The sequence below is a fragment of the Cyprinus carpio genome, chromosome A5, assembly GCF_018340385.1.
Source record: "Cyprinus carpio isolate SPL01 chromosome A5, ASM1834038v1, whole genome shotgun sequence".
NCBI lineage: Eukaryota > Metazoa > Chordata > Actinopteri > Cypriniformes > Cyprinidae > Cyprinus > Cyprinus carpio.
The window spans coordinates 29,772,223-29,798,053 of NC_056576.1; the positions used below are offsets into that span (position 1 = coordinate 29,772,223).

Genomic DNA, 25,831 nt, shown 5'->3' on the forward strand with positions numbered 1-25,831 from the left:
CACTTTCTCAGACAACTTAGATTTTTGTGTCACTCTGACTGGCATAGTGACACGAGGATCATAAAAAACTTTAGCTTCCCTTACCACGGTCACTCTTACCATTCAGGACGGGCAAAGTGTGTCACCATTCTGACGCACATGGAAAGTCATTGATTCCGTTTTCCCTCGCATGCAGGATGTGGAGTGGAACAGAATGTCAGCAGGGCTGTCTGGCTACATCTACATGTTTACAACCAGCTACAATGTGCCCATCGAGTTCACTAGCTGGACAACAGGAAGATGTGGCAGAGAACCAGGAATTCTGTTTAAGCTGTTGCTCATACATACAGTACCCTTGACTGGAAAACGTGAGTCAGGCCTTACTAAAACCTCCTCTCGTATGGGTGGAGGGGTAAGGTCTCTTTAAGGGGGTGGTGGAAGATGATGAAAAAATTTAAAAGTTGAAGTTGTTTTAGATTAGATTATGGGACTATTTAATACTCATGGGATACTTCAAGTAAATATTTTAGATCAAATGAGTTTGGCTGTCAAAAAACTTTTTTTGCCATTTAAAATGAGATTTTTGCTCATCTTACAAATACATGTGACTTGGTCACGTCACTTCTAATAGCTAATGCAATGACAGCTGACTGCCCAGTATTTTGACTATTTTTGCCTATCTGTCAACCCTTGTTAATTACTCCAGGTTCATTTCATGATGCACTGCACTCCATCATTTCTTGGCAGGTCACACTGGAGGCTGTCCAGTCTTGTGATTACTTCTATAATTCTAAACTTGATCCACAAATACCAACAGATGATTGAATGTGTTGTCCACATGATGCAGTGAAACATGCAGTGGTTTTACTTTGGTGTTAAATAATCAGCAGTGCAGGACATCTCTGACTGAAGAGGCTGTGTTTTTCAATGGACCAAGTAAATATTAAAAAAATCATAAGTCTTATTTTGGTTTTAAAAAGTTTTTTTTTTTTTTTTTTTTTTTTTTTTTAAGTAAAATACTTTTAAAATGGTAATGCTGCTTTATGCTAAGAGTAAACACAATTGCTGTTAACGGCTACGTTATTGCACTCTGAACTGTTGGTTTTGGCTTTCAATGGCTTCTTTATTTTAACTCAACCCATGCTGTAATGTTTCACAAAACAACATAATTCTTTGATGACTATATTAGCTTCCCTCACACTGCAGCTCAGCCAACAGTGAGCTCTTTATTTGAGTGATGTTTGTGCACTAAACCAACTCACATTAGAGTGAATTCATTACTGGCACTATAGAAACCAACACCCCTTTCATTGTGATGTTGAATATATTTTCTTTGAATAAAGTGTCCCATTTTTTACACCATGTACCGATATTAGCCTCTGCTAAGTGGGAGTTGGACAATATAAGCCTTGTTTTTTGGTTTAATAATGGACAGATGACTCAGACCTGTATATCTCCCACAGTCTGATCTCCTACACATAGCTGAAGTACTGCTTTTCAACAAAGACCCTGGATCCCGTTTTTTCTCAACCCTTTATTTTTGCCTCTGTCCTTGAACAATTAACCTGTTTTTGCAAATGCATAATTAGCTCAAATGTTTACATTCTCAGCCCCATACCATCTCTCTTTTGCTTTCTCTCCTTTTCTTTGTTTTTTTCTCTTTCCTTCTCCCTTTCCAAAGGCTAAAAATAGAAAGTTTTCATAGTCATTCAAGCATGAGGGCAGCCAAGCACAGATAAATTTAGAGTCAGGAAGAGCTTGTCTTGTACAAGAATTAAGGTTCTTTTGTGGGGTCATTAATCAATTGCTGGCATAATCCTACTTTTTTTGTTCCCTTTAACTGCTTGAATGAACCAGCAGCAGATTTGCAACCTCTTTGCCAACTAGGACGAGTCTTCAACTCATGAAGTTGCATTTAGTTTCCAAATTGCATATATGCATGCATACTGGACAAAAGGAAACAATAAGTATTCAATATGTCAAATTAGTTTTCTTTCTTGTCTCTTTGTAGTTGTTCAAAATCATATCAAATCTAATCAGTTTCACTAATAAGCAACAATCGACCAACTCGTACTATCCATTCGTAACTGAAACGTGTATTGTGTGCATGCTTGTGTGATTCTTTGCATGTTCCCTGGCATGGGGGGAGGTCAGCAGTGACGGAATAGTTGAATTCAGTAAAGGGTGATTCATGCAGTGTATTAAGGCTAGATTGTGGAGAAATGGCACTGCCCAGGCATTAGTCACACTAATGGAAAAGAAAATCTTTAATCTCATCCTATACTTGTTACACAGCAAACATATATCATATTGCCCAGTGAATGGCTTAGAAGCAAATTAAAAGTGCTTTTTATTGGCAATGACCTGAATTTGTTCACATGTATGTGTGTGAATCATACATCTGAAATGTTATAACTCTGTAAGAAGCAATTCTGGTAAGTGGTTGCATGATGATCATGTGCTGCTTAAACCAACTATTTGGTATGAATAAATAAGCAAAACATTATGAATTTTTAAGACCAATTTACATGAGAGAGATGAATTTATAAGCTATTCTTAGAAGTTATGATGTTGCCTCAGATAAAAATAGTAATATATAATGCAGGAGTGAGCGTCCTGGTTTTGTCTTTAATGGATGTCTGTGTGTGTGTGTGTGTGTGGGTGGGTGAGTGCGTGTGTGTGAGAGAGAGAGAGATTGTTAGAGTACAGATTTATAGCATCTCTGGTCCTAGCACAGCCTCACCCAGTGGAGTGTTTCATTTAGTTTCAGCTCTCAGATAAAGAAGGAAAACTACTCAAATACATTAATCTGAATCTGAATAACTCTGGCCAGTCAGAGTAGTCTCAGAGAGAGAGCTTAATCAAATTAATCATGCATTATTTAAAATCAGTCTTTGCTTAAAGTCATTCTAAACTGTACCATTGTATTCATGCTATGTTTCACTTTACCACAGCACTAAATATTTTCATAGATTGTTATTTTAGTATAATTTGTTATATTTGAATTCATAAAACACAAGACTGCTGCTAAACAACAAGTGGAGATGAAGTCAGGGTCTGTAAATTAGAATATTTAATTTTCTGAAGAAAATGTGAGTGCTGCTTGCACAAACAGAACTTGCCTCCACATTGCTGGGGTACTCTTAGTTGCCAGGGCATTACATTGAGCGGTTGTTAGGTGATGACTAAACAAGTAAAAAAGCACCAGTTCTCTATAATATTTCAGTCCCTAGACATGGGGCTCTCACTGTTGAGGTATCAGTAATATCCAGAGCACAAACAGTGTATTAAGGGTCATGTTGCACACAAAATGTATATTGATAAACAATGATCTTTGTTCTTGCTGGGCTAAACCTTTCTCTATCGGACGTTTCCTGCCAACTAAGCAAAAACATCCAGTATACCAGACTGGTACAGGTAAAATCATGCTGTTGTAACTGGTAACTATAAAGTGCTACATTAATTTGATTTTACTTGATGAAGTAACTTGATATTAAATTATATTTTTTGAAACAGGTAGCTAGTTCAGAAAGTATTAAATGAAGCACATTTTTAGGTTACCTGAGAAAACATTGTGGTGCTGTTCTTTTCCAAGAAATTCTAAAACAAAAATGCAGAACAGTTCAATTCTTTATTAGGCTTATAATAATATAATATAATATAATATAATATAATAAAATATTTGAAAACAAGATGAAGCATTTAAACTGAGATCTATTGCATATTTTCAAGAAATGTGAACAAATTATTTTATGAACAACAATCTAAATACTTCAAATAATAGAAGTTCACTCGTCATTATGAATTGACTGATTTGGTTGGTTCATGTTTTTTCTTTGAAATCTGTAAAATGCATTGACCAGTTCTAGATCTATAAAGAGACTAACTATACAGTGGTAAAATGAAATGGCTTTCCCCCACTCATTTTGCCTTGCTTTCTTTTTCAGTAATTTCTGCATAAAGCTTAGAGGGAACAGTAGTGACGATCATAATTAGAAAAGTAGCACAAATAATCATAAACAAAATACTTTTAATCCTCTGATGGTGTTCGGTCATTTTTTACCAAAAAACTTCATTTTGTGTTTTTTTTTAGAATTTTTTACTTCATCGGAATGAAACAAAAAATGGTAAAGTTTCACACACACACGCTTCATGTACATGACTCCAAAGGGTAAATGGTCCTGAAAACTGTTTGCGGTTAAAAATAACCACATTGGAAATGAATGGGAATATAGTGTAAACTTTTGGTACTGGTACTGCATCCAAACTTACTGAAAGCTCATTTCTTGAGCTATGAACCTTACATTTGGAACACAACTTGTTTAGATTTATGACTTTTTTTCATGCAGTTTTAGAGTAAAAGCTAAAATTTCAATTTCATCTTTGCTCAAAAGTGGTTAACAGGTAATAAATGGATATTCCAATACATATTCCATAAGTATTCCATAAATAAAATTAAGTGCCATAAAATCCCCTAAAAATACAAAATATTAAATAAAAAACATTATCGAACTGTGTTGTATTGAGTAAAGTGTATTTGCAATAGTGCATTTGCTTTCTATACATCTCTGTTGTACATTAAAGACATTGTATTTAATGCCTCTATTTATTTTGCAATTTTTATTTGTAGTTTTATCTCTCTCTACTCTCTCAGCACCCACTGTGTTGACTTTGCTTTGGGCTGGGAAACAGTGGTCTCTTTGAAAACACTGTCCATCTGAAATAATCTCTGTATTAGGGCGATGCATCAGCTTTAACAAGCCCCAGTCAAGCATATTTTTGTGTTGGTATTTGCTGATTATTCCACAACCCACTAAATTATTTCACCAGCCTCCCCTCCCAAAGAATAATTAACCTCCATTTTGCAAACAGCATAAAGAGGCGATATAAATCACCCATTCTGATGTTCTTGTTTCTGCTGTGCTGCTATGACTACAGTGCAGTAAGGCAGTGCCGGGTGGTCATTTAAAAGTGACAAGACAAAACATATTTTGTCCTGTTATCACTCTAAATGAATGAACTCTTACACAGATATGCCAGGACTTGTACAATGGAATGAGAAAAATGGTGACATTGTCACACATCTCCAAAACATCATAAATTACTAGGTTAACTAAAACAATATTGTTGCTTTAGCGGTTTCTGCATATTGCCATTTAATTCTTATGCCCTTAGTCATAAGAAAACATCATTAATTTCTATTACATCATTTATTGGGCTAAAAATATATATATATAGTTGCCCAAAGGAATGCTTTTGGTTGGTCGTATTTCTCAAGCAAACAATTCTGTACAGCATATACTTAGACTAAGACTTCCAGCACTAACAGAACATCATTATTTCCTCTCTACCCAGGTGTCCAGTCAACCAAAAAGTCAGGGATCCCAGCTCCTCGTGAGATCCCACAAAGCATCTCCAGAGAGCGTGTCTCATTGCGTGACCAACAGAAAAGCTCTACAGCCAAAAAGATGGTCACCAGTGCCAGCACCTCCAGTCTGTCCACGCTGTCCAAGCATTCACGTGGCTCTGTCAAGACCAAAGCAGAAACTGTTGCTTTTGACAAAACCCTGCTGGAGAGTCAGGTGAGGGAGCTTCTGGCTGAGGCCAAAACCAAAGAGTTTGAGATAAGTAAGTTACGGATGGAGCTCCAGCGGCATAAAGGGAAGGATTCATCATCAGAGCCTGGGACACCAGAGGGGAATTCAGAGATCGAAGGGACACCAGCACAGTCTGGAGACATCCAGGTGCTTGTAGGGGAACTGAGGGAGAAGAACGGACGTTTCCAGCGTGAGTTGGCCACCTTGCGGGAAGAAAATCAGGCTTTGAAGCAGAAACTTATTACACTGGAGAGCTCCACAACACTGGTTACCAGCTCTAGAAAGCATTCAGTTAATGGGGTTTTTCCAGATAACACCACTTCAGATGCCGTTAATGGAAGTCACCTTAAAACTACTGGTGACACCAAAGGCTCTCCTTTACACTCCTCAGAATCCTCAGAGTTTGAGAAGATTCCCTCACTCTCCGACTCAGTCAGTAGCAGCATTAAGAGTGTTGTGCCCAGTGGTACAGTGAAAGAGCTCTCAGTGGAGTCCCTGACAGACCGCATCCAGAAGATGGAAGAGAGTCACCACAGTACAGCCGAAGAACTTCAGGCCACTCTACAGGAGCTGGCCGACCAGCAACAGGTTGTCCAGGAGCTAACAGCTGAAAATGAGCGTTTGGTGGAGGAGAAGGGCCTCTTACAAACTTCCTTACAGCAGCAAAGGGAGCGTGTAGAACTTTTGGCGCAACAGAATGAGTCCCTTCTCCAGAGGCTCAGAGAACAAGCTCAGTGTAATGAAGCTGAGGCTTCACGTGCCTCTCGGATTGCAGAGCTTGAACAGCGTTTGGCTGAGCAAGTGGAGAGCTCTCACTTTGAAAGAGAGAAGCTAGTAGACATCCAGCAGCAGCTGACAGGGAGTCTTAGAGCTTTGGAAATGGAGAATCAGGAGACAGACATTGCTGTGAAGAGCTTAAAAGAAGAAGTAGAGCTTCTTCAAGGGCATCTGGAGGGTGAGAAGGTTGCTAAAGACGAGGCGGTGAGGAAAGCTGAGGAACAGCGGCTAGCCACAGAGGCTCTGAGAGCGGAGAGTGCTAGTCTTAAAGCACAAGTGGAGGTGGAGCGGCAGAAGATAGCTGAGCTGAAGGCAGTGCAGAGCGCCAGTGACAACACAGAGTTGCAAAGTCTGCTCAAAGCAGCGCATGAAGATAGAGACAAACTGGAGCTGAGTTGCATGGAGCTACGACAAGAGCTACAGCAGGTACGCAGTAAAACGGAGTGTGCTCCAGCTATAGAACCACACTGGTAGTTTTTAATATAAAGATGCAGCTATCACCCAATTCCAATAATCTTAAAGTGGCCTAAATACTGGCCAATTATTTGTTTATCACTAGCTTTTAATTTGGTAATGGTTGTATGCTGTTAGGATATTGTATAAGTCCACAAATGCAAGGGAGGTCAGTTCTTCTCCTATAAGTGCACCTTCCTGCCTGGAAGCTTTTAGTGATCCTGAAGACTTTGGCTTCTTCCGAAATCAGCCCCTAAAACCTCATTCACTATTACCTACATTACTCGATAATATAGTCTGCTGAATGAGTGAATGAAAAGGGGTCAGCAAATTCTGACACCACTGAGAACTGATGCACCAGAAGTGCCATCTGGATGCCATTTGGCAAGACCCTCACAGTGCATGGGGTATTCTCTAGCGGCTAGCCGTTAAGTGTACGTCAGTTGTAAGCTTGTTATTGAGTTGCATTATGGCATTCAATGAGTGTACTTGATCATGTCCACTCTGGTTTTGAACTCCACTATTAATGGTTTGTCCTTTGAAATAGTACACTGTTTAAGGGTATACTTCAGGATAACTTCAAGAATACTAGGCGAGCTCTGCAACTTCTACCAGACTTTTACCAAGCAGTCAAAGTTGCATTACGTGACGAAAGACTGTGAGGGTTTGTGGTGCCATTTGGGACAGGGCCTTTATAGGTATAGAGTCACACAATCTTTTTTTTTCTTAAACTAGAAATGCAAACAGTTTTATATCATTTTAAGGTGCTTTATAAACCTTAGGTTAATAATGTAGTGAAAATAGTCTTGGTGTTGGAAATGGATTAATTCTCTGGTCCATCTGGCTTGTATTATGATCACCTCAGAGGTTTTTAGTGCCAATTCAGACGTGACTCATATTTGTCATACTTTGTTAGGTTCTTGAGAGTGTCCTATTTTTGCGATGATAGATTTTTGGAGTTCTGTCTTGGGATATGCAGAAATCTTTATAGACCTTAGTCCTTCAAGACATTGTATTATGTACCCTTTGGGAACATTTATGAGGTACAATTTTAAAAGGACAACTTGGGTAAACAACTTTGTTGCCTAATACGCTCTCTGGGTTCTACAAAGCTCTGTCCGCTCACTATTTCTCTCTTAATGTCAAAAAATGACTGCATGTAACCTATGCAATCACATATACATGCAATGCAGTCACATATACTGAAGTTTCATTAGATCACCAGAAAATTAGAGAGGAACCTACATAAACAATGAAACTAAAGACAAACTTTTGTAGCTGCCTAGTTCACACTTGTAAATGTTTAGAGGCATACCTCATCCTTTAAAATACAATTATACACAGAAAGGACCATTATAAACCCACAAGAACATGAACATCACTGGCACCTCATGGTTGTCACATGAACCCAGTGCACCTCCAAATGCAAAATTAACTTTAATTCTCTCTCTGACTTAACTGCTTTGTGTGAGCCAAGCCTTTTGGCTTCAGCATACACCCTCAGTCCAGATGTCATCCAGGGAGTTGCCATTGGACAGAGCTTTAAGATGCCATACTCGTATTAGCGCACACTCAGTGAGCATGTCTCTGTTCACAAGGCTCTGAAGAAAGAAGTGTGTGTGACTCAGCCGCTGTACTGTTCTGTATAGGCTTCTCCGGCTGTCAAGTGAATTATGACCTGGCCTATACCGCAACAAGAGTGATTTCCGATGTTAAGTTTAGTTTACTACTACTGCTACATCTTTTGTTTTATATTAATTTATTTAAAAAAAAAATTAAATCTTAATGACTTCTAACCTAGATAAACCAACCAGACGTCCTGTTTTTTCATTTAATTTATGTGTTCGTATGGATCTTACTATGGCATGAAAATGCCTACAAATCAAGTGGGTATTTGGTCAAATACAATAGAAAATGTGAATTGTGTTGGTCTGGGATGGGCAGTAATGATCAAGTAAACCCTTAGCTCTGATGATCTTGTTTTTATTTCCTCAAATCAGTATCAAGTGTTGTAAAAAATGATTTGGTTGGTTATTAGGTTTTGCCAATAACCTAATAATTTGTTAGTCTAAGGCTGTGGATTGCAGTCAGTGTGCAGGACTTGCCAGTTAACGCTGTAGTTGAAGGGCCTTATTAAATAAGAGAGATGCTCCCTGAATAGCTGCACTACTGTGTTTTAAATGTGTGTGTCTGTATGTACAGGTGGAGGCAGACAGGCAGCAGCTGCTGGAGAGGGTGGAGAAGCAGGAACAAGATCATAAAGCCAACATGCTTGCTTTAGAGGAGAAGAACAGCGATGCTGAGAACCAGATCAAGGACCTGAAAGAGACCATCTTTGAGTTGGAGGACCAGGTGGAGCAGCAACGGGCAGTTAGATTGCACACCAACCAGACCATCCTGGACCTGGAGAGTATGACTATTATCTGTCTCTGGTTCTCAGTACACCACTTTGCCAAACAGTCATGCCCCATGCTGTGAATGTTTAACTGCTCACACTCAGCCAATGCTAAATATACTGCATCATCTGGCAGAATCATGCACACACACTGGCTGGAGTCTGGTGTAATTAATGAAACACATTGATTGGTTCTGGCAGCCTGGATGGATTGAGATACTGAGCTGTTTAGTACTTAGATCTCTCCAGCTTAAATCTTTGCCAAACTGCATCATGCAGGATTCATATGCACTGTGAGCTTGTCTGTGTTCCTCTCTTTTTTGCTCTTTAAGCAGGAGGAGGAAATTTCATGGTGCAGATTATAGTTTTATTGCAGCTCAGCCTGTGTCTGTCCAGCTGCAGTGAAATAGCCCCTTTTAATGACCTTTATTTATATAAACTAAACAGAATTTATATTTCAGAACTCTTCATGGCTTTTAGTCCTCATTTTCAAGAACTTGTCCAGGTCATAGTTTACCCCAAATTCAAAAGAAAGTAAAATTGTAAAAATAATTAAAAAGTAAAACATAAAAATAAAATGTCTGGATATATCACTGTTATGAGGATTTTGGGGGGGAAATGTCTTTAATTGTCATTGTAGGCTTAATTTTCACGTATTTATATACATTTACTTTATGTGTTACAGTACAGCTTGAATACAAGTTGTTAACATTTTCTGACGTTTTTAAAAGAAGTCTTATATGCTCATCAAGACTGCATTTATTTGATAAAAACAATATTGTTAAATTAATAATCTCATTGACGCCCCACTTTTGAATTGGTAGTGTATATATAATTTTTGTGTAATTTTGTCCTTATTTTTCAGATCAGATCAAGAGGCTGGAAGAAAACAAGGCTGAGCTGGAGAAGCAGATTAAGGCCATGAATAAACAGATGAAGGTGGAATTGTTTCTCTGTTTTTCTTGTACTTTCTTCATTTTGTAATGAACTACAGCATAACCATGCATGTTTGACAGTGGATGTCAGTTTGTATAATTCAGGAAGAATATCTTCCATCTGTGCAGAACAGTGCCATGTGTATGAGACCACAACGGTCTTCATTAGAGCACGCTTTGAGCTGCAGATGCAAGCAGGATTGCAGTCTACCATGTCAGTGGCCATCAGTCACAGAGACTGAAAATGACATTTCCATAACCAGCCCCATGAGCTCACAAGAAGGCCAAAACACTTCCGCTCCACGTGACTAAAACTGAATGTGTGTGTGTGTGTTTGTGTGCGGACTTTCAGGATGAGACAGAGGAGTGGCGCCGTTTCCAGGCTGACCTCCAGACAGCAGTTGTGGTCGCCAATGATATAAAGGTGGAAGCTCAGCAGGAGCTGCGCACGCTGCACAGACGTCTGCAGGAGGAGCAGGAGCACAGCGCAAGACTGGCTTCAGAGTTGGAGCAGATCCAGGGCGCCAGGTACACAGTCACTTATAAACTCAACACTGGCCTCTCCTCTGCTATCCATTTGGGCTCTCAACTCTAACAACCCACATCTCTATTCAAATCACAATCTCTGACAGCCGCTGTCTGAGTTCACTGGTATAGTTCACTACATCCCAAAGTTACACTATTTTACAATATTATGATAAGTTAAAAGTGGGATTTTGACATTTCAAGTGTCTGAAATTCATGTCTGACATTTTAAACGATGCAGTAAACTTTACCAATGAACAGTCAAATCATTAGTCATGCAAAATTACTCTCACTCCACTGCTTTTACACACTCTCTTGCATTTGTTTTTGTTTTTTTGGGTATAGTAGCTGCAAACTGTGATATGGCCCCAAAAAAACTCACCTACTGTGTTCAAAACCAAAGGCAGCTGCTTTGCTGCTTAGTCGGTAGATATTCCTTTTAACTCCTGAGGAAAAAGTACCTTAAAAGACAAAAAAAGATAAAAGACAAGCTCAAGTGAACTTTAGACTTCATCAAATATTTGCTTGATTATTTCTTATAAGAAATTGAATCATAAGTTAAAAAGTTGGACATTTATAAATGATCAGGGTTATATTAATATTATTTGTATTCTGTTGTAGTATTTATTCATATTTTGAATTTGCTTGTGTTTTCATTTATTCATTCATATGTTTTCATTTCAATTTTGAATGTGCTTTTGTCGTTTTAAAAAAATATTATACATATTAAATGTATACTATATGAAATATTAAATATATAGCACTGCTTTTATTTGAGTTTTAGTTTGAGTAATTTTAGTACTTCAACTTTTTTTTATTTCAGTTAAAAAAAAAACCTTAGGAAATTCCTAATTTTTATTTTATTTTATTTAAGCTTTATTTCATTCAATGAAAACAATTTTAATAGTTTAGTTAACAATAACAACACTGTAAATGGTAGTTAGTTTGTTCAACTGCTCAATTAAACCGCATTTTTATTTTGTCAACCAGCCACCAAAGCACGTACACACAAAGTGTGGGAAGTCATGAACACTGAATAAATTTTTTTTTCATGTTTCTTATACAGCAACTGATTCCCACTGCTTTACTTTTAACACAAATATACCTGTCATATCTTTACAATTTTAAACACTCATATATTCAGATGAACTGAGCTTGAACTGATAACGAAATAATTAACTATTTTATGTGGAAATTGAGACAATTCATCCACCAAGAACAACATCTGACACACTGTACAAACAGTTTGAGGAAAATGAATGTCCCCAGCAACATCTTTACCTGTGTCAAATAGTGTTTACTCTTTGGTGTTGGGCTGGCATTAATGCGTTGGTGTTCATGTCTGTTTTTTGTGCTAGCTTCGTAGAATATTTGGCATCTGTCTGCAGAGCACTAGCAACATTTTCTCCCATTATCATGTGCGCTTCATTATAGGAGTCCAATAAGATTATGAGCCCAAGTGCATGTATTGAATACCCGATTATTTATTTTGAGACCGGCTTAATAAAACAGCGCTTTTATAAATAGTGCGTTGGAGTTGCTACTGTAGATCTTTAAAAACTCTTCCCCTCCGTTCAAACGGACAGCCAGTGTGCGTCGATCTCCCCCTCCCTCAGATGCTCCCTGAGATTGCTCTCTAAAGGATTTCCCTCTGACCCAGGTGAGTGCACTGCTAGCACCAGCCCAGCACTCATACAGAATGCTAGTATGAATGCTTATTGATGGTCAGTGATTTAATCACTGAGGATGTTCAAGAGCTTGTGTCCTCAAGAGCCTGTTTTCCTTGCCTTAGCTACCCACCCACTGCTTTGAGCAATACTACTATCTGATTGGCTGTGCTAATTATCCAAATGGGGCTGGGGCTGCTCTGCTTGCAAATTGTCTTTTCTTCCTTACATTCTTGCCCTTGAAAATGTTGTATGTGGCGACATCTGCTGTCTGCTATGATTTTTGCGCACAGGTTGTGAAACAAACATCTCAGGTTGCTGGAACCATTTGAAGGTTTTCTTCCTTCAGTCATCAGACCTGCTTAAAAATCTGCCAATGAAAAATATCAGATGTTTTATTGATTTCCAGAGCGATGCATGAAGGTTGATGATGACGAATGAGCATTTGCTGCCATGATGAAAACATTTGTTTTATAAATGCCGCTCGATTTACTGGTGATGCTGCTCATCTCAATGAGTCATTCTGAAGCTTTCATCCTAATAAACTCAATTTAGCAAGTATTTTTAATAGATCTTCATTCCGAACCTTCATTTTGAACCTTAAATATACCTTTGTTTTCTCTGTTTCTTTCAGGATCACCACTGGACCTGCATTTGAGGCCTCCAAGACTGCAGTTGAGGGGCGATAGATGGGTTAAAACTGATGACTGGTCTGCAGTATTCTAATACAGAGTTATCTGTGTGTCAGTATTAATCCTGAAGAGAAAGTGGAAACAAATTCTGAATTTTTGATGGAAAGAAAAAAAAAAAATCACAAAACATATGCTGTATGCTATACGTATGCTGTTTCCACAGCTGCTCAGAGGAGAAATTTGTATTTGTTCTAAAGCAAACAGTACCTGCACTATTTGAAGTGTGTTTGATCCTGTGATCCTGCTTTAGGCTTGTGTTGTTACAACTTTAAGCAGGGCCAACTTAAATGTTGGGGATAGTTGGAAGAAAAAGTGACCAAATTGTGTAAGGATGTATCTGTAACATTAATTTATTGTATCCCTGACTGGGCACTGTCTTTTTAAAGTACAAAAATAGCTTTGTATTGTGCTGCCTTAGGAATGAAGCCAACATTTATGGACCTTTAATACTTTACCAGCACTTTTTAATTTTGTTTTAATGGTTTGTATTTCGACAGCAGCCAAAGAGCTGTTTCTGCCTAAAATAATCCTAACTTGAACTAGATTGAGGCAAATGTAATTAACCAGGGTAAACCATTTAATTGCCTCTATTCCAGGTCATTTCTTTCATATTTTCTGTGTTTAGACATTAGGCGTAGCAGATACATCTATTTGAGTTACATGAAAACATTGGGAATTTTCATGTGCCACTTTTCGAATGATGAAATTTTGGTTTCTGAGTGCTGTGTGCAAGTCAAACACTAGATGGCGGACAAACAATTTCTATCAACACTCCAACATATCAAGCTTGTTATAGTCTTTAAACACAGAGAGATTCTTATAGTCACAAACCACTGACTTTTCAATGTTTTCATTTGATCTACTCAAGCACTAACCAATGAACTTATATTGGATTACATTTGGTGTAGGGTAAAGGTGGTTGTATCGTCCCTGTGTCGTTTCTGTTGCATTACTAGAAGCAGTGATAAGAAATCAGTCGAGCTTTTGAGAAACGTGCTTTACCTCACAATCAAAGTAAACAACTTAGCTAAGCACTGCTGTTTGTGTTCCTCGTGTGTGAAGCTTTCCACTCCACCCCACATCCCTATTTGCATTGTTTAATCATCTGTGGCCAATTTCACTTTGAAATTTCTCAATGAATGTGAATATCACATGATATTATGAATGCGAATGAGACATGACTCTGAAGTATGAAGTGTTCAAAATCATCTTCGAGCCTTTTAAAGACTTGGAGGTCAGGTTCTCTACTGCCGTTTTGTCAAATCTCAGGTTGTATATCTCACAGGAACATATTCATCTAGATGCAGTTTATCAGAAATTATATTACATGCTGTATTAACAGTTCTGGACATGACTGTGCAAAAATATGATTGCATGTTCAGTAGTTTCCCACCTTCTCTGCCTTTAAATGATGCAGTTTCTGTTACGATTCAGTGAATGTGCAAATGTAACATATATACTGTTTTCATGTGACTGCAATGACGGTTGTCAATAAATCATATTATTCCAGCATGTTACGTCTCTTGTGTTTTTAAGGCTGCTTCTAATTTTTCACTTTGGCATGTTTGTAGACATCCATCTACAGTAAAGAGATGATACAGATAGTTTGGGGTTTTATCCTGAACAGAGGCATCACTAGAACTGTATTTTAAAAGTTCTTGCTAATATTTAGCAATTTTAAATCATGCATATTTTATGCATATTGAACCTTTTTTGTACAAAAGGAAATGTCTGCATTAAAACTGTGTTAAAGGTATTAAAACTTCAATTAAATGTGTTCAAACACTGCACACTGTGTGATGTGTGAACATTTAGCTCTAATATACCAGTTGTATGTTGTCTACTGAGTTTTTTTTTAAACATGAGAAATGTTCTCTTTATGGTCTTGTACTAAAAATGATTTAATTAATCCATTAATGTAGTTCTTTTAAAAACTTTTGTGGACAATAATTGTGATTATTTAACAATTAACCATCATTTTGTCATTCATTCATTGATTATACTTATAGAATCCCACAAAACCTGTCAAAAGACGTGCCTTATCATGTTTTATCCCAAAATCAAAAGATAGAAATAAGAAATTAACTGAACATGTTTACGCCCATTTTGCAGTACCATAATGCAAAAAAAAAAAAAAAAAAAAATCCATTCTCATTACTACGATATGGAAAAACTGTATTTACAAATTATTTGTCCTGCTTTTAGTTTATTGCATTGTGTTCTATTGCAATATTTTGATAAAATATTAAATTTTAATAAATACACTATATTGCAGCATTTTCATAAAATAAAAAATAACAGTAATTTTTTTCTCTTTATGAGAATCGAGAATAATACCAATTACACATGCCACAATGACACATTATGATAATAAGAACTTTTAAAGAGAAAATGTGCTCAATTGTGAAGAAAAAAAAAGTAACAATGCAAAAATTGTAGTCCTAAAATATTTGTATTTATATTTACTTATAGCTTTATTTTAACAAATTTAATCTCTCTTTTTTCTCTTTTGATTATTGGGGTGAGATGTGAACCAAACATGATTTTGTGAGGTTTAGCTAATTCATTAGTATTGAATGTCATTTTGGTGTGATTTGAAATTACTATTAATTATTATTATTAAATATGATTTAATTAATAAATGTATTATATCACTTTTTTATGTAAAGTCACAAAAATACAACAAAAATCGTATAATTATGTCTATATTTTATGTATATTTATTAATGTTTTTTTTTTGTATGTTTTTTTACCGTAAAGCCTGTAAAATAGTTTATTCATCACATACACATGTAGTGCTCATGTAAAACAGACTCACACCCCGTAGCCTCTCTATATCTGTATATGTGTTCTGTGATTGATAGGTCATGGACCGAAGACGTTAGTCTCTCTGACTCAGATGTCAGTCCTCACTGGTGCCGAATGACTGTTTCCCAGAATGCAACTGGTGGTTACCTAACCAATGGCAATGGGAGTGGAAGCAGCACGTCCTCAGAACCAGGAGCCACGGTCAAATCTCTCATCAAGTCTTTTGACACAGCTGTGCCGAGTGAGGACACGACCTTTCTTGCAGCTTTTCTGCTCAGTCTCCCTTCATTCTTACTCTTGTCCTCTCCCTTTTTCACATCTTTTCTCTTCCATGTAACATTCATTTTAAAATCTGAGACATTAATGAGTAAAATGTCTTGGATCGTAAAATGACTGCTGACAAAATATTTAGGCAGTGATTAAATCTTTAGATCATGGTGCTATCATGGTGAAACAGATGCTAACAGAACCCATTCTTTAATCTGAGCTGATGATGTAATTCCCTCTAAACATCTCCTGTCTGCCATCACAATCTATCAGTAACACGGCTGCAGGAAAGTCTGGCTTTCATTACAGCAGCCAGACCTCTCAAATCATTCCCGCCTGTCTTTATGTTGGACAGATACTTCTGTAAGTTACGGGTGGTGAGACAGCAGGACTTCTGCTCATTAATCACAAAACATGTCATGTTAGATCGGAGAGGTAGTTTAATGTTCTGAGAATAAGACAAAGAGTCCCATTATTAATAACCTTTAGTAAAGCTTGTGATTTTGATCAGATGTACTGCAGAATACAAAAACTCTAATGTGGCGTCGTCAGACAGTCATTCCAGCTTCATCAAAATATAACTGTCCTCATAAGGGTCCTCATGAACCATTTCTTTACCTCAAATGGGTTGTATTACAACAAATCTCATTTTTTTCTGAACTAAAGAAATAAAAGAGTTTATTGTACTATAAAATCAAACTCCAAACTTCCTCCCCAGCTCCAAAGACCAGCTAAACTGCAAAAACGGCTCATTTTGAGCTTACTGACAAAATTTCAGAAGCCAGATGAATGTTAACATATGTCCACCCACGTTTACATTTTATATGACCTTAAGAGTTTGAATGACAAATTTTGGTTACAGATTGATTTGTGAACCTTTGCATGCTGTTTTTCAAGGATGGGAAAGTAAAAAACTATATTGAATGGATATTATGATATTATGCCTTATCCTCTTGACTTGCGTATTATATCCTACTTCCAGTGTAAATGACCTTCAAGTCATAATTCACCCAAAATATTGAAATTCTGTCTTCATTTACTCCCTAATTTACCCTAATGTAATTTTTATAAGCATATGACTAACTTTCTTCTTTGGAAAACAAAAGATTTTTTATTTTTTTGTCCATACAATGAAAGTCAGTGGTCACCAAAACTGCTATAACTGTTATAAATGGATAGTTCCAGTCCTTGATTATGATTGGTTTAGCCACATTCAAAGCTGGTGTAAATTACTCCAGAAACATACTGTACACCTTAATACATCAGTATTACTACACCACTGTTTTCAAAATGTCAGATTTTGTTGACAATTTTGACTGGGTGGCATAAGCACATTTTATAAAAGCAGTAAGCCCTGTAAAGCCATGGTTTACAGTGAATTTTGAACAGATAATCAGGTTTTAGTCTTTCCACACATTGTATCTATCAACAAACCTTATTACTTTAGATACCAGCATTCTTCGAAATACCTTCTTTTGTGTTGCAAAAGTCGTACAGGTTTGGAGCGACATGAGGGAGGGTAAATAATGTTTTTTTTTATTTTTGGGTGAACTATCCATTCAGATTTTTTTTTTTTTTTTATGTTATCTGTGTGGCAGGAAATAGGATTTTCTATGGCGATTTTTAAGTGTTTCACTGTATTTTGCTAGATGGACCCAGCAGCTCAGTACAGATGCATACATCTCCCAGAAGCCCTCTGAGTGGCATCCCAGTCCGAACGGCCCCTGCTGCTGCTGTCTCACCCATTCAAGTACAACAAATCTCACAAATCACCACACATTTATACTAGAGCATGGACCATGCTCTCACTGACATGGGTTTTATGTTTCTAGAGACACTCTGGAATCAAGCCGCTGTCAAAGACCCTTGAGAGAAAAATCGCCTTTGGAGATTTCCCCCACAATGGTACTTCATAGTGACATGAAATTGAGGAGCATCCTTCAAACGACACTTCAGTTATCCTTAAACATCCATACTGCAGAGAAACATTTACATTTAAAGGACAAGTTAAACTGTTCAAAGCATCTTTGACATGTTGTTTCTTAACACACAAATTTTGAAATTCTGTTAATAGTTGAATAATTTCAACAACTTTACACTTCTGTATGAATATTCATGCTTTAAAATATGATCTTCACACTTGTTTTTAAACTCTTCGGAATACGCAATTGACTTCTACTTACTCTTTTCCAATAATAATTATAATAATAGTAATAGTAATATTTACCATTCAAACGTTTAGGGTCAGTAAAATCTTTTTTTATTTTTTAAGTCTCTTTTAAGTCTTACAAAGGCTGCATTTATTTGATCTGAACACTGTAAAAACAGTAATAGTATGAAATATTATTACAATTAAAGCAGTCACTACTCCAGTCTTTAGTGTCACATCACATGATCCTTCAGAAATCATTCTAATATGCTGATTTACTGCTCATGAAACATTTCTTATTAATATCACAGCTGAAAGTGGTTGGGCTGCTTAGGATTTCTTTGGAAACCGTGTTTTTTTTTTTTTTTTTTTTAAGGATTATTTGATGAATAGAAAGTTGAAAAGAACAACATTTATTTGAATTTTATTTTGTAAAACTGTCCCTTTTCCATATATTTAATGCATCCTTGCAGAATAAAAGAAAAAAAAATAGTACTGACCCCAAACCTTATTATTTTGGTCATAAGTCATGTATTATTTTGGTGTACTATTTCTTCAGAAGGTGGTTTGCTTTGTAATGTGTAGTATCAATTATCTTAATTTAAATAAATAGTGTGTCATTAGACTTCTCTTAGTGGATTTTATTATGTGCTTAGAGAGGATATTCCCCAGAAATGTGGCAATAATGGGACACAATATTAAATTTTCCCTGTGTGTGTGTGGTTCTGTCTTTCTCAGGGTCATGTGTCGAACTGAAACCCTCGTCTCTTATGAGGAAGAGTCCATCCCTCGAGTCTGTGATTAAAACTCCACTTCACTTCAATGGCCACCCATCCTCTTTTACTTACAACAGAGCCCACAGCAAGCTCAAGTAAGCTTCAAAACCACAGATGCAGTGAACGTCTTCCTCACTAGGGGCACTAAAATAACAGAAAGACACACAGCTACCTTTCTCTGCTAACAATATGTGAATGAAGTTGAGACATAGGGCTAATCAGATGACTGTCCTGCTTAGAAACAATGCCTCGAGTTACGCAAGTGTCTTTGGTGATTCACTCTTTGAACAGAATCATACTTGGCACAAACTGATAGAAAGAAAAAAGGATTTAGTAGAGTACGTTAGTCATTCCCTTTCTTTGCCCTGCTTTAAAAACACTGTTGAGAAGTAATGTGTTGATGGATTTTTTTTTTAAAGATTTTCTAATATTTTAGTTTAAAAAGTATATGAATATATAAAGTTGTCATGGTCCTGTAACATATCATTTAAACTTTTCACAATTTTTAAATGTAAAATTTTTTAAACAATTTTTACATTTCATACAGAAAGAACACAGACACTATTTGCTGTCTTTTTCATTATTATTAAGAATTACAGAATTGCCTTTATCTACACTACCATTCAAAAGTTTCATTTTTTTAAATCTTATTTGAATTTTTTTTAATACATTTTATGAATAGCTTTTGCTCACCAATTCTGCATTCATTGATCAAACATACAGTAAAAAAACTGTAATATTGTGTAATATTATTACAATTTAAAAGAACTGTTTTCTATATCAATGTGAAAGGTGATAAAACAATGATGCATACAGTGTTCTGACTTCCAGTGCAATGACCACAGAGACATCTAATCTTCCCATGAACACACAACAAGGCACTCTGATTAGCATTCATGCTGTGTCTCTCTCAGAGCGACGTCCCTGATGTACTGATGCACTCTCCCATGTGTGTGAGGATTTTAGCAGTGGCTAAACACTTAACCCGTCAAAGTCACACACAATCTATCTTTACGTTATTTATCCAAAATACAGTATTTATTTTGTGCAGATTTTCAGAGTTTGCCTCGGCACACAGTTGTACGCAAATACATTTGTCTCTTTCAGCACTATCGCATTTAGGAACGAACTAAATGTTACAAGTGCATGTCACACACTCTAAATGAATCTCAGATCTAGTAACAAACCCCTTGAGATCTCACACACATGTCCAGATGCAGTGTTAGTGACCGTGTGTGTGTATGTGTGTGTCCCCTGATGCTAGTGTGGAAAGAACAGACCCTCTGTCTGCCCTGGCGCAGGAGTACGGTGGATCTAAGAGGAACGCTCTACTGAAGTGGTGCCAGAAGAAAACAGAGGGCTATCCGGTAAGGAGCACAGGCCCTGACCTGCTATCTCACCCTGTCCCTCTCTCTCGACTTTCAGGCAAGTTTTATTGGCTTGACTGTTTAAAAACAACATTGCCAAAGGAATGTAGAGTGAAAGGAATTGACGTCTTAAAAAGTGAAATGTGTAATTTCTGCACCACTAGGGTCACCAAACAGAACTGGAAATGGAAAGTGTGTAAGTCTGTATACTGTTTTAACATGCTTATCCCGTACGTCATAAAATAAGTCCCCTGTGTGGGCGGCCCAAGTTAGAATCCAGCACATGCCATTTCCCAATCCCACCCCCAATTTCCTCTCAGTAAAAAAGACAAAAGCCCCCCTAAGTTTCTACATTACTAATTTAGCAGAAAAGAAAACGTATTCGTCTACTTTTTCTTTTACCTCAAAGTATACGCACATGTTCTCTCTTAACTAGACTGCGGTCACAGCATCTTTTTAAATTAGGATTTCTTTGTTATTTAATAAATAAAAAAGTGAGTGCTAATTTAAATGTGAAGTTAGTGCTCTTTTCATGGTCTGATTCACTTTTTTGAGCTTTATTGTACGTATGTTTTAGGAATGTATCACTGTGGAGATTTGAGGGGATTTTTTTTTATATTTAATGCTAAAGTTGATTGGGATAAGGAAACAGTTATACAGTAGAGAGTGATTAGTGAGTGGTACATCTCAACATGGTTAGTGGATTATTCCAGTATGTCAAACCATCATTTTGTGTTAGACAGTTGAAGGACTTTTAAGGTGTGTGTTTCATAAAATACATATACTTATTTTAATGAGAAATAGCTGGTGCTGTGCTGTGTGATCATAAATATCTTTCCTTATGTAAAGAGTCAAATATTTATTTTTGCCAATTTGAATTCTTTGTCAACAGCCATCATTAAAAATTAAAAGCTCATTTTATAAACTTTTTCAAAAGTGACAGTACAGCCTTTTGCATTGTTACAAAAAAACATCTGTTTCCAATAAATGCTGTTCTTTTGAACTTTCTATTCATCAAAGACAAGAATGTATCACAGTTTAAATATTAAGCAGCACAACTGTTTTCAACATAGGTAATAAGAAGAAATATTGAGCACCAAGATCTTCATATTAGAATGATTTCTGAAGGATCATATGAGACTGAAGACTGGAGTAATGACGCTGAAAATTTAGCTTTGTCATCACAGGAATAAATTACATTTTAATTACATTATAATGTAAAATTTAAAATTGAAATAAGAATTGACAATATTAGTGATTTTACTGTATTTTTGATCAATGATAACTATGGTGTATATAAACATTATGTCCTGACAAATTTTAGATAAAAATATTACAAAAATAAGCTTTAGGGGTGGGCAATATGACCAAAATCTTGTTTCAAGGTATGATAAATTTTATTTCACGATAACGATACATATCTCGATATAGCTACTTTTTTTTTAAATTAAAAATAGGAACAAATAAGCAAATTTCAAACACAATATAAAGTTTTTCAGCTACAGTATGTTTTTTAACATGTACGAAATATTACAGAAAATTAAGTGTATAACTAAAACACTGTATAAATCAAATATGAATTAATTCTTATTAAAGACGCAAAAGTGATTCAGTCAAAAACTGTGAATAATTATTTATTTTGTTGTTTGATTAACATTAATGCCACAGACAGTAGCATGTTAATTAGGCTGCTGTCACTTTAAGACTTACTGCATGAATCCAATGTGCTGAAAGACATCTGGTTTTCACCCAACTTTTTATGTTTATTTAACACATAACCAGCTGTTTACATGAATACTCCACAAGACAGGCATTTTGACATAATTGTGTGTGCATTTGCCCAAGCGAAATAAGAATAGAAATTCGTGATCAAATGCTGTCTGAGAGAGACGCTGTCTGTGTGCGCACTTCAGGTGAAAGTCAGCGCATAAGTGAGTGCTTTTCCACTGCTTATTGCAGTTAATAACTTTTTTAAACATCATGAAAATCTTGATTGCATGCTGTCTGAGACACTTAAATATTGTAATTTCATATTATAATATATGCTTTAAAAATAGAGTGAATTGTGCTGTATTAATATAAAGGCATTTTCCATATTGATTTTTTTACAGGTTTTTACCCGTATTATGAATTTTGCACTGCATTGCGTTGTGTATTAGAGTTAACACAAATGTCTGTAAAATTAATGGATAATGTACAGGCAGAAAATAACCAGTAATTTTTTTACAGTGTATGTTGTATGTGCTTCAGCTGTGTGTCAGTCAGACTAAGCACAAGTTCTTCAGTGCATATTGCAGTTAATAACTCAATTTTATGTTAATCATGTCCCAATCTTTATATTCTCATTCATGCATGTTTCTTTATCAAATTGCAGGGTCAAATTTTTAGTAGTACTACGTAGATATATTTCCAGATTGCGAAATAAACAATATACCAAATTCTGTAACTTTATACTGTGGTAACCAAATATACCGTCATACTGCCCATCCCTATAAAGCTTTAATATAGTTACAAAACAAAGTATATTTATCAAAGAACTAATTTTAAAAAGAGGAAACAATTTCTTGGGGCTTCTAGCTGTGCTATCCACAGAAATAACTTCTGCGTACAACCGATAATTGCATTGCTTTGCCAAGACCAAGTACAACAAACATTGTGGGAACACTACATTGGAAAATCTTGGTTCACAAATTGTCCTCTCAAACGGGAATGTTATTATATAAGCTGAGCTTGTTAAAGACCATCTATCAGTAGAGGGCATCTTGTGGTTTCAGTATTTTAACAAGAAACATTTTAAGCCTTTCTTTATTTTTTTGCCCAGATAATATGAGATTAGTCTTGCGTCAAATAAATAAGAGTTGAATGAAAAAAGATTTACTCATGCCATTTCTAAGTACCACATTTTATTTCATTTGTACACTACCTAACACTGAATGACCTAGAAGTCAAATTGGTATTTGTGCCACATGGGCTGTATCAGCCAGTGTTTATGTTCCCAGAAGCAAATAACGTGTAATTGGGCATGTGTGGTTGTATGTGAGCAAATAATATTTCTACTGGTTCACTCACTGCTCTAATAGCCGTATGAGGCCCATGAAACCCTCAGGGGACCAGACCCAGGGCTCCACCATTGTCATGTGTGAAAGGAAGATTAGCACTAACACGCTTACCATCCATATTAGCCTCAGCTGGTAAACAAAATAAAGAAAGGGGCGTTCATGTTTTCTTTCTACCTCCCGCTTTCCTCATCTTTTGTTAAATACTGGATACAGTAAATTCTAAATACAGTGCTTATTCATCTTTTGCCCACTGGCTTGCAGAAATTTTATTCAGCAGTTTCAATTATATTCTAACCTTTCATCTGTCTGGAGGGTAAAATAGTCAGCCCTCTGATGCCAGAATGCAATCAGAAGCTTAAACTAATAGTTGTGGATTTCTGTATTGAAAATAATTAGGCTTCTGGCTATTATATGATGTCTTTTTTTCCTGTGTGCTCAATGGGGATGCCTAAATCCTGACATGAGTCAGATTATTTGTTTGTGCCAAGCCAAGACATTGGGTGTGTTAAGCAGTTAAATTTAACATGACTGTAAAGTGTTGTGTGGTTTTGTGACTGGCACATTAATTTAAAGGGTTAGCTCACCCAAAAATTAAAATTAGCCCATAAATTACTCACCTTCATGTCATCCTAGGTGTGTATGTATTTCTTCTTTTAATAACACTCAGCGGGTGTTGCAGTGCATCAGTCCAAAAGAAGTGAAATAAAAAGCGCCCATCCTTAATAAAAAGTGACAAAAATATCCATATTTAAAAAACAAAATCCTCCTGTAGCGAATCGATGTGTTTTTGTAAGAAAAATATCCATATTTAAAACATAATAATCAATTTAATCTAGCTTGCACTCACTGTTGTACATGGACGCAGCTCCGGGCTGATGACGTATGAGGTCAGCTTTGCGCATTGCGCCGCTCAGAAGTGACGAACGTGGAAGCGCAGCGGAGAGATCAAAACAAAACAACAGTCACTAATTAGAAGTACAAAACACGGATTTGTAAAGCAGAATGTCGGAGGATTTCGATATGAGCCAAGAGGAGACTGGTTTTCCTTTGCTAAAGTAAGGAAACTGCTTCCTTTGCTCCTGTTAACAAACGTTGGTTTTCACGAGACTCACCGGCGCATGCGCAGCGCTGACCTCATACGTCATGCTCCCGGGTCATGTATATGTGTATATATATATTGTTTTTGATTGCTTCCATTGTCCTCATTTGTAAGTCGCTTTGGATAAAAGCGTCTGCTAAATGACTAAATGTAAATGTAAATGTAAATATATATATATAATATATATACACACACACACACACACACACATACACACGTGTGTGTTTGTACAGTAGTTATTTGGAAAAGTGATGAGAATTTTACGAAAGAAATGTGAAATATATGGATGCATTATGGTGCATTTGGAGGGAAATACTAACATCATTTTTACAAAATATATACAAATTATTCCTTATTTCTGAGTAATGCCATCTGAGTTCAAGAGTTTTCTCATTCACTGGTCACTGGACAACCATGCATTTATCCATTTTCATATTGTCCAGTGCAGAGAAGAGGGTAGGAGATTGTGTTGATGAGAACAGCAATGGCCACAGGCCTCTTCTCACATTGCAGACCTTGGAAAAGGTTAGTTCAAGAACACATGCTCCAAATTGAGCTTAATATTGGCTGAGGAAAAGGTCAAGGAGGGCTACTGGTCCACTATGTCATAAGAGACATCAGCTGTGAGAGCGAGAGAGCAACTAATTACCCACTAACACACTAAGATGGACAGCGTTGTCACCTGCGAACAGTCACACACACACACACACACACTCACACACACTCATGCATACTGCTCCATCCTGCCCTTCCTCAAAGCTTTTTAAATTTCACTCCCCAGCCATCCATTCACATTACAATCATTCATAGCCTCCCTCCACAAGCTATTTACCACAAATGAATGTTAATAATAATGTATTGACCTCAGTCAAATCACTGTGTTGGCTATTTGGCATCTGGAAAGATCATGTTAATGTAATGAAGAAAGCAACTGCAAAACTCACTGATAGTGTGTGAAGGTTGAGAAAACATTCATTTAGTTTGGCTCCCATTTGCTTGGACATAAGCCTCATTAAAAGAGGCATTATCAGTTCAGAGCTAAGAGTATCGAATGTCACACACATTCAAACACGTACAGCCCTCTTGTCCTGCACAGGTCAAATGAGGTGTCAGGAAACTGGCTGCTTTATTGTTCTCATTTGTCTTGTTTGGAGTCTGAATGGCCAATGTCTGACCCCAACTCTCATATGAAAGGACAGACCATAGATATAATTTTTACATTCTGTATTATTTCCATGAAAATTAGGCACATATTCTTTTCTCATTACTGTCATTTAAAAAATATT

General features: G+C 36.5%; 2 protein-coding genes across 9 annotated transcripts in view; one reads left to right on the forward strand and one right to left on the reverse strand.

Annotated features, from left to right (window-relative positions):
* The window catches only part of LOC109086572 (cytospin-B-like), a 107,926-nt gene that overhangs the window by 59,116 nt on the left and 22,979 nt on the right, over positions 1–25,831 (forward strand). For all 4 annotated transcript variants that reach the window (XM_042756826.1, XM_042756827.1, XM_042756828.1 and 1 more), the window contains 9 exons: positions 5,335–6,779; positions 9,009–9,216; positions 10,067–10,140; positions 10,489–10,664; positions 15,885–16,069; positions 17,745–17,845; positions 17,928–18,000; positions 18,983–19,115; positions 20,285–20,387. In XM_042756826.1, coding sequence (XP_042612760.1) covers positions 5,335–6,779; positions 9,009–9,216; positions 10,067–10,140; positions 10,489–10,664; positions 15,885–16,069; positions 17,745–17,845; positions 17,928–18,000; positions 18,983–19,115; positions 20,285–20,387 — 2,498 coding nt within the window. The remainder of the gene's footprint in view (positions 1–5,334; positions 6,780–9,008; positions 9,217–10,066; positions 10,141–10,488; positions 10,665–15,884; positions 16,070–17,744; positions 17,846–17,927; positions 18,001–18,982; positions 19,116–20,284; positions 20,388–25,831) is intronic.
* zswim7 (zinc finger, SWIM-type containing 7) overlaps positions 1–25,831 on the reverse strand; it is a 97,932-nt gene that overhangs the window by 6,680 nt on the left and 65,421 nt on the right. The gene's annotated exons all lie outside the window — the stretch shown is intronic.